The sequence below is a fragment of the Dreissena polymorpha genome, chromosome 6 (assembly GCF_020536995.1).
Source record: "Dreissena polymorpha isolate Duluth1 chromosome 6, UMN_Dpol_1.0, whole genome shotgun sequence".
NCBI classification, from domain to species: Eukaryota; Metazoa; Mollusca; class Bivalvia; order Myida; family Dreissenidae; genus Dreissena; species Dreissena polymorpha.
In genome coordinates this window covers 47,882,606-47,896,192 of record NC_068360.1, presented here as the reverse complement: position 1 = coordinate 47,896,192, position 13,587 = coordinate 47,882,606, and the positions used below count along the sequence as shown (strand labels likewise).

Sequence of the window (13,587 nt, the reverse complement as noted above, 5' to 3'; positions counted from 1 at the left end):
TTATCAGGGAAGTCGGTGAATAAAGCCTATACTTCTTGCGACAATGCTTAGTGATGGCCTTAAAAAAATATATAGAAGTTAGCTTAATTGTCATGGTCTAAGAAACACACAATAAATCATGTGTTGGAATTACTCATGTTTTCGAAGCGTAACATTTCCATATATGGCAATGCTACTACAACAGCAGACGACAACAAAAATCCTGATATCTGATTTTTACTTAATATATATAAAATGCGATGGTCGGGTATTATTGGTGTTAAGAAAATATGGTATTTTTGCTAATTGATTCTAATTCACACTTTTTACTTGTTTAAAACGCATTATTTTTTCACAAATCTTCAATCGTTCAAATCGAGTAAACGTTCATTTGCATATCGCCACGATCACGCATGCGCAGAAACAAATATTGGTACCGGTTACGTGACGAAAACAAAATCCGCGAATCTAGGTTAGTCGCGAATTTAGGTGAGTCGTCGATAGTGCACATGATTTACATGCCACAACAGATAGAAATGTCTTTGGTTTAACGATGTACTGTTGGTATTTTGCAGTTGATGGATCCTCCCGCAAACAAGGTACGTACTAAATAGTATTGTGTTACTTGTTTGTAGAGCAAGTAGAACTGTTCCAACAATTATAATGCAATGCTAGCTTAAAATACATAAATTTACTGTTTAATAATTAATATATGCACTCACCTAAATGTGATAACAAATGAATATACACGCTTATACTAGATCTCTGTGTTCAATATTACAAATACTACCGAAGTCACACAACTCTGAATTATAAATGTATTATTGCTTTTGAAGCCGCATGTGCAATTAAAATAAATAAATATAACTTCCCGGTTGTAATTGCAAATAAATTAACAGTTACAATACCTAACATGTCGCATGACGAAGAGACGTATTATAATGATGATTTTTTTCATTTTCCAACCAATTACCTCGTTAGGTCGAGTTTGTAGTCATATTACATACATGCATGTTTATATGTATTGCAAAAGGTTATCATCACCATGCAAAACAATGGTATTTGAGGCATTTAAATTTGGTTAAAAATGCATGTCGTTGGTAACCATTTCTAGACGCTACAAATAAAGTTTGTGAAAATGCAGCATGAAAACATCCATGCTTTTTTTTAACAACTTACATAGCGTCGTTCATAACGTCAGAAGATAATCTGTATACAGGAGCTCATAGTATCAAAGGTTATTGACAAGACAACTAGTTAAACGATCAGATACTTACTGGCAAAGGAGTATGTTCGCCTCGGTCAAAACGACTGTCAAGTATTAACAATTATATATATATATATTTCATTAACATTTGGAAACATTAAAATTGTTTCCGTATTAGCTTGGGTATTTCTTTTTGAAGTTATTTTGAACAACCTTATGCCTAGTTTGAATATCAATGAGGGTGATATATCAATTTAAAATCCACGAAACCTCACAAAATGTAGCCTGTTTGTTTTAAATAAAGTAACTGATAGTAATAAATGTAAAAAAATCCTTTATATACGCATATAGATAATGATTTCTTTCATTATATACCTTTATTGTATTAAACAATTTGAGAATTTGTTATTAGCGTTTTATGTTTCAATACTACAAGAACTTCTTTTTCGTGTGAGTTTAGTCGGTCGTTTCGCTTCTGCACTTATCGTCATTCCGCGAGAACGATTTGATTACTTGACATCAATTTAACGTTATTAATTTTTGTTTTAAGACGAATATTTCAAAAAGGGTATCTTGAATAATTAACCTTTGAGAACAACATACTTACGTTACATTCAATAGATGACACTAAAATTCAAATGGTACTTAATATCCTTAGTTATATAAATTAAAATATAGAGTTTAAATAAATTGAATGTTTGTCTTCATCCTTTACTATTATTATTGAAACATCGACCAAAAAAGCAAAGAAGCTAACAAGTACAACTACAAAACGGTCATTTAATATCAATGATACAGCTACTTGCGAGTATTAGTCACTACCTTTTCAAGTAGACTTATCATTTATCATGATTGGCCTCCATCAAATTGTGTTTGCAGGACTTGGCAAGGATTATGGAGGTTATACAGATAATGAAGGCGCGCCCAGTGCAAGGCGAAATACATGGTAATATAATTTATGATGATTAACCTTTATTTTACAATTAAATTTATATTCTACATTAAAACATTGGGCACTCATAATCTAAAAATAATTCTAAACAGCTTAAACTACTACTATCAATTGATTTATTGATAATTATGACACACAAGTCTAGTTAGTAACATGCGTTTAAAAAGAATGATGTGTTATATGTGAACATATATTGTCTTGTGGCCATGGAAACCTTTTATCTATATTTTCACAGATTAACAAATCAACGTTTCCATGACTAATTCTACAATTGCATCAAATAGCATTAGTAAAACAAAACGTGGTTTTATAATATACATACAAGTATTACAGGAAACATGTTTTCTTAACGAAATAGTTTTTTAACCAATTTTATATATATATATATATATATATATATATATATATATATATATATATATATATATATAAAACTGATATGCAGGTCTCATATTAAGCGAATAATGGCTATAAACCATGGATAGCAAAGAGTATGCGTCATTAAATAGTAATGAATATGTTATCATGGTTACGAAATTAGCGTATGATATAAATTAAAATTAAAGATGATATTCAGTATTGACTTCCTAGTTTAACGAACACAAATGTGTTGTGTTTATATAGCTCACAGACATTTAAGCTTTCTGATTGGATAAGTAAGGTGGCTGTATTGAAAGCCATGTCTTAATTGATAACACATCAAACTAATAGGACGGTTATCTTCAAGACGTAACAAGGCGTTATTCATTCAAACACAGTGAGAACATGTCATGTTAATCACAAAACCGTTTAAATAAAATTAAATATTGACCTAAAATGAGTACGGTGATGATTTGAATAAATTCCATTACAAAAATAAATACAAAAATAAGATCTTTTATCCTTAAAATGTGTATTGTTAATTCATCATTGGCGCGTTCGACTAAGTCAACTGAAACATTTAGTTTTTGCGTTATGGTATTCTACGTTGTTAAAAATTATATCCAGTAACACTAACGAGGTGATGATAAATACATTTGTTAACATCTCCTGGTATCCTAGTTAATCAGCATACATCACATGGTTATGTGGCGTAGTTCTGCCAACCACATAACTAATGGGCTACTTTGACTTTAAAAATACACTTTTCACTTAACACTTATCATCTTGCAAATATAAACCTTTCACGGTATCCACTTTGTCATATTAAAAGTTAAAACAACTGTTAGCTTGCACTATTGACAATTACAAAAGGCATAACAACAACTCTGCAGAACGTGTCAGAAAGATATTTGAGTTTCATGCGGTTGTTGACCTTTAACCACCACCACAGAAGCCAACAACATCCATTTATAATTACGTTATAGAAGTGCAACACATATTTGGGATTACTCATTCATCGTTTTGACGGTGGTTGTAAATTTTGACATTTCATATTATTTATTTATTTCCAACAATTTAAATCTTGTCTTAAAGCAACACGTTTCTCAATCATAAACAAATTGATACATGTAAATGATAATGCATTTAATATTTATTTTTCATACACAAGTTATTATCATATAAATTGTGTAGAAAGAACGCACACTAAAACATGAATTTTACTCTAGACACTTTACAATGTATCGGTACATTTTCGTACAGAAACGTTATTGTACGTTGGTTTTGTTTTAACTGGACACCTTTAAATTAGTGTATGGGATTGCGACTAACAATGGTGACAAACATCAGCTTCTCCTACATAATCACACCTTAAACTCTTGAGCAAATTAGAAAACCGTGTACTTGACAAATCGTCTAAAGAAGATACGTTGCCATCCATTTTTGGGTAGAATGTAGTGCAACACTCAACAGCCGACGGTAGTATTAAGCCCGTTTCATATACATTTTATCCATTATGACGACGACAGCCATTTTGATCGACTAGCAAAATAACGCTTGCACCGGATATTTGAAAATGTCTAACGTGCCTATAAATAAGGAATTATGTGATCCTAGTTCAATATACGGGAAAAATCTAACCCCAGAAACATTATCAATAGAGGATTGTTTGTTCAAACGCGCACGTCGTTTTTTAAGGAGAATAACTTTTTATCCATACAATACAGGACAATATTAAACACGCGACTTTAAACATAAACATGATTAAAGCGGGATCACAGCCGTGAAAAAAAATGCCGATATTTAAACAAGTTTATGTCATTCTTTACCTCATACTTAGCCCAACAAACCATGAAGAATAATTTTCGGAATTCGCCTTGATTCTTCTATAAATGTAGCGATTAAAAACAAGTCACAATGGTTGGAATCAAACCCAAAACGGCCTAAAGATCTACGTTCAAAAATGTTACACTCGTGAACATGCTCAGTTAAGCCAGAGATATTTGCATATGTGCTTTTCAACTTGTTTTAATAAAGTTATAGAGTATATGTAGTTAAATATACATGTATTTTAATTTGATGAACACATATTGCATCTAAATGAAATAGTTTGTATTCTATACACAAAAAACATTGCCAAATAGAACCATATCACAACCTTTTTACTTTTGTTTTTGAGCAGACGTAACGTTTGTCCATCATGAAGACCTTTTCGAAAAAAATAACACACGCATGCTATCTGATTTATGTTAATAACACAATATTATGAACACGTTATAAAAGTATATAGCATAAATTGTGAAACGAACGCGGTGACTGATTCCATGGAAATCACTATAATGTGCTACATGTACAAATTGAATGACGTTATTTGTACATGCCGTAGATATAAATAGCTGCACACTAGTAAATTGTTGTTACCTACGACTTGTGTGTGTCTAAAAATTCTTGAAAGCAAATTGAGCTCGCGTTTAATAACTCATTTCTTTATAAAAATATTGTTGTGGATACATTATTACTCAGCGCAGAGGTATTAATTTGATAACTTTGGGTAAAATGAGTTCTTGTACATCTACACTTAACATAAGGGGCCACTATCTACATGAGGTACACACAATATACCACTAATGTCATGTGTAACACAACTTCCAGTATTGCATTTTGGTCTAATAAATATCCACAAGTCGTTAATGAAGAAACTATAGATTATCGGTGAACATTAATGTCTCATTTTTTCGCGTTAATGTTTCACGCAAAGCCAGTAAACTTTTGTTCTGGCGCGTACGTTTATAATTTTCAGTTTCGCATACGTATGGGTAAATACTTTGAGTAAAGTACCTTGAATTCGTTAACCTCAACTTGATAATAAATTATAATGTTTCGATGAGTAAAAAAAACTTTAAAAAGAACATAGTACATACTATAGAAAATTAACTCTATTGACAAAACATAAACTTAAAATACGTAATCGTTAATGACTAATCACAGTTTGATAATGCTACAAATTATTCAACATTACAAACCCGAAAGGATTGAATAATTTTGATTGGTTCTGCTGTTTTCTTGAAAATGTGTAACCATCTGTAGATTACTTACAACAGCCATAATTCGCATCGTGCAATATCTTTCAGGGCAGTTTATTGGTATGATAAAAAAAACGCGTTCTACTTGTGTATAGTTCTTAAGTCCTTTAAGATTCCTATATAGAATGTTTATATTTTTATATACACTGTTACTTTTGGTGGATGCTAGCTTGGCCCTTTTCCCTATTCGACACCGCCTTCCCAATTAAGCGGCTGTCGCTCGTCGTCATTTATCGCGGGTTCAAAGTTTGAACCATCGCAGCGTTTTCATTGCTTTCGTGTCGGCGTGATCTCGAATTCTGATCATGGTAATTGGTACTCGTTACCCACGTGTCCGGTTTACTTCTCTGCATTTCTCTGATTATACGCCAAGTATACTTTGAAACCAATACTATTCGACTGAAACTTATTTTCGTGGATTTTTTGGTGCGCCGCAACCATTAATCTAATGTTTAACGAACTTTAACGTGCTAAGTCCTAAGGCCCGGTCACACAACCATCATTTATAGCTTAATCACGGCCACAACTCGTCAGAAATTAATCTCTCTCGAAGCAGACGATGTTGTTCGCGTTGATGTCGAGTTTAAGACGAGCTAAGGTCGATGTTCAGATGTGGCAGGACGCGGGGACAACTCGCAACGGCTTTGGACGCGGAAAAATGTTTTGACCTGTTCAACACTTTATACCGCGGACAACCACGGGTAATACACGTGGTAATGACGTGCAATACGCATTAATAACACGTGATAATTCGTGTTCCGGTAGTGATTAAAACTTTGGAAGACGCAGTAAGACGCGAACGTTTAGCGGACTGTCACGGGCATAGCACGGTCATCGGACGGGTGTTTCGCGTTGGTATCAAGGGAAATGGCGTGTTTTTTGCGGCTTATCACAGGCAAGAACTGACGCCACTAACCTTACACATGGCTGGAAGTGGTAAGCCGTGCTTTAGCATTGTTTCAGCAGTGGAACAGTCGCCGACGGCCAGACCAATTACAAAACACAACCAAAGAACAACCAAGCCAAAATCGACCAGATATTACCACTTACGACCAATTCTATCAGATTTTCAAAGCTGTTTGTACGTGATTTAGCAGTAATTGGCTGTGTGACAGGGCCTTTACATCAGATATTTATACAAATTGACGAATTTAAGATCTAACGACAATGTAACATTTTACGAATACACGAAATTTCATGTCAAGCAAATAAAATAAGTAGAGTGTCGGCGGGTACCCACGGTCTTTTGAGAGTGTAAAGTCCGGAGCCCATATCGAGGAATGTTATTTCTATTCAGTGCGGTCAAACAGAAAAAAAGTGTACATATTGATGCTTGCAAAAGATTTATTGCAGCACCACATAGCATTTATATAATAATGCTATATTAATAGACTGTGGTAGAAATAACATTCATATTTGTGCATGGACGCGTTACTAAATATTTTGGTTACGTAAAATTGTAATGCGATATTCCAATTATGTTAGAAGTGTTATGAAATGTTTGCACGATAAATTAGGTTATAAGAATATGGTATAGAATTCGAGTTAACAATCGACCGCGATAAGATTTCGATATTTATCGAAACCTGAAGAGGTTGTTAATACAAATGCAAGTTACTTCTAAAGATTAAAGGACAACTTTGTATAATAGTGGTTAGAGTTATATAGAACTTAATCCTAACTGAAAACATCCAGTGGTATGAACGTGAATTTTGAAACCAAACTATATCTCAACGTTTCAACTGTGTGCGTTTAGAGGCGCATATGTGTTTGAACGTTGACCCTTTCAGAAAGGTATTTGTGAATCTAAAGCGACAGAGAAAAAAACAAAAACAATAAGCGTTGGTGCATAGTGCATACGATATATATATATATATATATATATATATATATATATATATATATATATATATATATATATATATATATATATATATATATATATATATATATATATTTATATATATATATATATATATATATATATATATATATTAAGTTTCATTAAAAGTCGGGGAATGTGTTTAAATATAAACAGCATAGCCTAATGCCCTTAGGTTCTCACCTGAAACCCAAATTAATTTAACGTTGACCGCACACAGCGTTATGGATCCGCAATGTACGAGTTCATTCAGCTCATGAAGCTGCATTGTTTTCGCGGAGCCGGCATTAATACAAATAATCCTACCAAATTAACGTTTGAATTACAACTGCAATTGCTAAAACTATTAATCTTAACTTTAACGACATTATATCTTTGTTTTGTCAAAAGCAATGATTGTTTATTCATTCAGTTTAGTACACTAAATGGTATTAAAACAATCAACGATTCTGCGTTAAATTTATATGAACTAATTGTCCCTCACACACAAACATCATTAGGCCTAACAAGTTGACGATCTCTTTAAGCTTGACATGTAGGTAAATATATTTAACTAGCTAGCTAGGAAAAGTTGGTATTTGTAAAACAGAACGCACTTTGCTTACGTTTTTGACATAACTTCAATAACCTCAATATCCAAGAGTATCATACATAAAATGACTCAGGGTTCTCAGTTTTCAAAAGTTCAATAAAACTTGAAAATTACCATACACATTTAAAGACGAAGACGAATCATAGATTACGCACCAAATATGATGGTAGTTAAACTATGTTTAAATATGTTTGCAATTCTTGTTCCTTCAGACAGGGAAGTTAGTGACCATTGGAAGCCTCAGCCTGACGTCTCCTGTAACCAAACGCAGATGAACAGGTTCTTTTTTAATATTTTTTTCTGAAAACATACAATTTACAGTTTTACAAACACAAATAAAGATTCACGAATTTTTGCTCTAACAAATGTAACTGAAAGAAATATGGTTTCAGAGTATTATGTTTTGGAGAGAAGAAAGAGAAGAAAGATGGTCAAGGTTCAGTTGAGTCTATTGAGTCCCATAACAGGTTCTTGCCATACTGGAATTACTTGTTTTTGTGGGCTTGCATGATGCGTAAACATGAGTTGGCGGAAATACTCTTCCAAAAGGTGGAGGTAAATAAGTTTACAATCCTGTTTCTAAACAATTGCTTCTAATTGTGTTCATTATATAGCACTTAAATACGGATTAATACACTAGTCAACTGTTCCCAGCGTGCGTTTAAATCAATTGGTTTCCTTTATTACGTAGAACAGAAGAGTGAGAATGATGCACAGCGTAATATTAGTATGTATTACACTCGTTCAAATGCTTCAATATTCTTCAATTTCATAAATAGGTATTTTAATACATCACTTATTTTTAATAATAAGTCAGGCTAGTATGTATTGCTTGTCCAATCACCAGGAAACTTCTAAAGAACATCTGTTCGAGTGATACCTCGGCCGAGTTCGAAACTGGGTCATGTTGGGTCAGAAACTATGTAACTTAGTCAAATTAAAAACAAGAACTAGTGAACACTCTAGAAGCCACAATAATCTTCCAGACTTCGTGAAACTTAAGGAAAACTGTTTCACAATTATATATTTGCCTAGTTTAAAACTGGGTCACGTGGGTTTCGGAAACTCCGTAACCAGTCAGCATTAAAGGAAAACATTTTTAACACTCTAGAGCCAATATGTCTAGCCCAATGTGTATGAAACTTGCTCAGAGCCATGGTCCTATAGATATAATGGTTTAGTTCGAAACTGGGTCACTTGGGGTCAAAAACTAGGTGGATAGATGTAATTGAAGAAAAAGCATGCGACGATACAATTACACACATTAAGCAATAGCAATATTAAAACAAAACAAAAAAACAATGCAACGGACATATCTGTCGAAATTAATTATCGAGACAGTAGCAATATACATAATTATATACTGTTCGACAAATAGATCAAAGCAAACCAATGCATGTTCTGACTAAACATTTATGTTAAAAAACAGTTCCAAATTGTTCTTAAAGTTTATATTTGATCTTTACTGAAATCAATAATCTTTTAAATTTTTAACCTTTTCTGAAGATACGTGTTAAACTGATAAATATTGGGAATGTTGTTCTGATACTCTTTTTTTTATAAAAATATAAAATTTTGCCATCAATATGATAAAGTTGACAATCTGTGACATCTTGAAATGACCGATTGAAACGTTACGAAATCTTATATGTTCATAATCAAAATTTGAAATGCTCGGCAAATTCGATATACACTTTAAAATTGTTCAAAACCTGTTGAATTATATGATATCCCCAAAACATATGCATATTTGAATCAACTGAGATGCTGAAAAAACGCACAAATTGGAATGTGTTAAACCACACGGCAGTAAATAATTTTTGTTAGGTATAATTTGCTTAATATATTTATACTGAAAAGTTCTTATTTTGTGTTGAACCACACGGCAGTAAATAATTTTTGTTAGGAATAATTTGCTTAATATATTTATACTGAAAAGTTCTTATTTTTGTGTCATGGGTCAGTACAAACGGGTTAGTAAACAGTGTATTCGCTTCAAATTCTTTATCAAAACATAATTACCATTTTGTATTTGCCATGATTTGCTTCGTCAGTACGACCTTTTTGGTATACTAATTTGCAGATTTTAGTTGACTCTGTATCTGATGAAAGTAAATTTGCAGGTGGTTGATAACTTATGTCTTCAGTTTTCAGCTTTTCTTTCCAATCTTGTGGCAAACTTTTTATAAGACTATAGTTTTTCAGAAAATCATTGTTATTTAACTCGTACAAGTTTTGTAATTGATTAAAACTATAGAAGTGCCTCGTTCTATAGTCGTATATTTGTTCTTCATGTTTTTATTATAAACGAGTTGTTCCAATTTCTTTCTTTTCCGATACCTTTGATTTTATTTTGTGCGTTGACCTTATTCAAAACCTTTAATATGTCTTTTAAGATTACTGATAGAATTTTAGTGTGTCTATATCGTCAAGTTTAATGTTATTTTGTTAAATGAAATAATTTCCATAGCTTTCCAGAAAAGTACTGTATAATTTGGTTATTTTTTATTCATGTTGGTGTATAAATCGTTTAACCCAAGAAGCTTTGAGACCATCCATAAAGCTTTCTATATCAATCATTTTTAAACCGCCATTTGTATTTTTTTATATAATTTGATCATGTTTAATCCTGTCGTTCCATACAAATGTGAACATAGTTGTGTTTAAAGATTTAATTTAACTGTAATCTCGTCCTTCTAAAACTGTATATGGGCATACATTTATGTATTCGTTTTGTCAATGCAAAAGCTTTGATAACTGTGATTTTTCCTATAAGTGAACGATTGAATTTTCTCCATTTATGTAAACAGTGTTCAAATTCCTGATTCATTGTACATATATTGTGTTCAGCCGTCACATTTGTATTGTTGTATATTATCATCTCAAGTGTGGTCGCGATTTTCCCTGTGAGTGACCGATTGGAACGATTGAATTTTCTCCATTAATGTAAACAGTGTTCAAATTCCTGATTCGTTGTATATATATTGTGTTCAGCCGTTACATTTGTATTGTTGTATAATATCATCTCCAGTGTGGTCGCGCTTTTACAGTCCCAATGATTTTTTGTAATGTGGACATTTTTTTAATTTCTCCTTATAAATGCACAAAGTTTCATTACAACGCATTTATTGTTATGCAATTTAAACCTGATTTAGTTGTGAATTTGTCAAGGGTCATAATTAAATATTCAAATGACTTTTGACTGTCGTCAAGAAGAAAACAGGCATCGTCAAAAAATAATGTTTGTTTGAGTTCGATATTGTCTATGTAAATTACTTTTTTATTTGTATCATGTTTTATACAATTTGCTAGTAATTCAATAAATATGATAAACAGATAGGGCGAAAAGGGGCAGACGTGCCTCACTCCTTTTTTGCTGTCGATGAAATGAGATTATTAATTACACAAGATTTTGCATTACTATAAAACAGTTTCACCCACTTTATTAGAGATTGACTAAATCCCATGCGCTATCTTAACTTTTAAACATACAATTATGGTCTAAACATTCAAAGGCTTTTTGAAAATCAAAGAAAAAGATCATTCCTGTTTCATCGGCATCGTTTATTATATCAATGACTTCATTCATCAATATATCTTCCTTTTATGAATCCAGTTTGATCCGTAGTTATACGGTTTGTTTTATGAAAAGGTTTTATTCTATTAGCTACAGATTTACTTGTAATTTCATAGTCAACATTTAGAAAGAGACTGGTCGCCAATTATTAAATATTGAAATATGTTTAGTGAAATAAGTCCTTGTGTTTGAAGTTCGGTTAAAGTTTCTTTTTCAAATGAATTACTTATTGAATTGATTAAGTATTGTTTTATGTCGGTCCAAACAAGTTTTTACAATTCTGTTGTTAGTCCATCTGAGCCTGGGTTTTTGTTATTTTGTTATGTCTTTCAATGCTTGAGGGCATTAACATTCGGACAAATGGTCGGGGTATTTGTCTCCATCATCGTTTGATAATTTTACAATATCTTGAAGAGATATGTAATGGTTTTCTTGGTCCAAATTTACATCAATAAATCAATCATTAAATATACTTATATACAAATCAAATGAATATTTGCTAGATGTCTTCCAGTTTATTTAACGTTATATAGAAATCAATCAATAAATGAAAAATAATAAAATCATTAAACTATTTCTATCACATCATACAACCTCCGTGCGCGAATGAGAAGATCGATAACGCGTCAGTGTGATTTAGACGCTTTTGCTAGCTTTACACTGTTATTCTTATTGATAAAAACGGGGCTTGTATCATAGTTTTATTTTGGCCACATTAATTAATGATAATACATATATTATGGGTGATGAAGTAGAAATCCAGTCTATAAAAATTACAGATTTTCCACTTGATTACCAAGTTGAAAATATTTGCTCTGTGTAAAGTGCTCACCAGTCACCATATGTCAATTAAATTCCATTAGTCAAATATGGAGTTTATGTTATTTCTGCTTTTTATGTGTCTACCTGTTTTGCAGTTCTTTTTGTCTAGGTTTGGATTGTAATGTATTAAAATCACCTCCCATTTAAAAAAACACTCTAAACGTCACATTTGTGTCCAATTTTCACGAACTTTGTCAGAATATTTGTTCAAAGATATCTCAGTGGCGTTTGAAACTGGTCCACGTGTTATCATATACTAGGTGAGTTTGTACCATTATGAAACTTGCTTATAATATTTGTTCTAATGATAATTGGTCGAGTTCAAAATACTTTGTGAAACATCTAGCGTGAAAGCTGATCAAAACTGTAACTTCTGGTCTCAGGTAAATGACCTTAAGCCTTTGGCCTTATTGGTAAGATGATATGTCATTAATAATTGTTAAAACAACAAAAAGTTTCTTAATATTTTTCATTACAAGAAACCAGTCTTTATTATAAGAGACGTTCAGCGAATTCTTGAGATAGATTTGGATTTAACATCCTTAAAGTAACATAATGTGACTTCTGTTTCAGTAGTACGTTCTTTAAAATGTTACATTAAATAAAAATATTTTTTTACAATTGCACAAGTGCAACCATCACCCATCAGTCTTGCTATGATCACAGCTACATGTGGATTCACTTACAACTTAAGTTATAATTGCAGCAAATTTTTCAAGGCACATGATCAAATGGGCTTAACATCTTTTGAAATTCTTCTCAAATTTGAAACTTTCGCAAAAATCTGAAGTACTGTGTCTGATTTAAGAAAAACACGTATTTCATGTGGGTGCGTGTGCGGGTCTGGAACGAGCAGACTGCTTTGTTTTTTTTCTGCAAAAAAGTCCACGAATGCATTTTGCATGTTCCGAGATTTATCATTGTATGATTGTCTCCATTATAAACTACGTAATGACGATCGATTTAAATTTAGGTTCATGTTTCATCTTATGTGTCCTTCTTTCGTTCAGGTTTGCCTGTCTATGGTATACATAATGACCATGTACGTAGGCAATTGCACTGATTGTCATTATGTTATAAACTCATAAGGTGTCCATATCTGATAAGATTGTACTGTTGATTGAAAGTGTAAC

General features: G+C 32.2%; 1 protein-coding gene across 1 annotated transcript in view; it reads left to right on the top strand.

The window, feature by feature from the left end:
* Positions 1 to 13,587, top strand: part of LOC127835659 (transient receptor potential cation channel subfamily M member 1-like) — a 50,372-nt gene that overhangs the window by 8,382 nt on the left and 28,403 nt on the right. The window contains exons 6-9 of the mRNA XM_052362098.1: positions 555 to 578; positions 2,066 to 2,132; positions 8,268 to 8,334; positions 8,448 to 8,610. Of these exons, the coding sequence (XP_052218058.1) occupies positions 555 to 578; positions 2,066 to 2,132; positions 8,268 to 8,334; positions 8,448 to 8,610 (321 nt within the window). The remainder of the gene's footprint in view (positions 1 to 554; positions 579 to 2,065; positions 2,133 to 8,267; positions 8,335 to 8,447; positions 8,611 to 13,587) is intronic.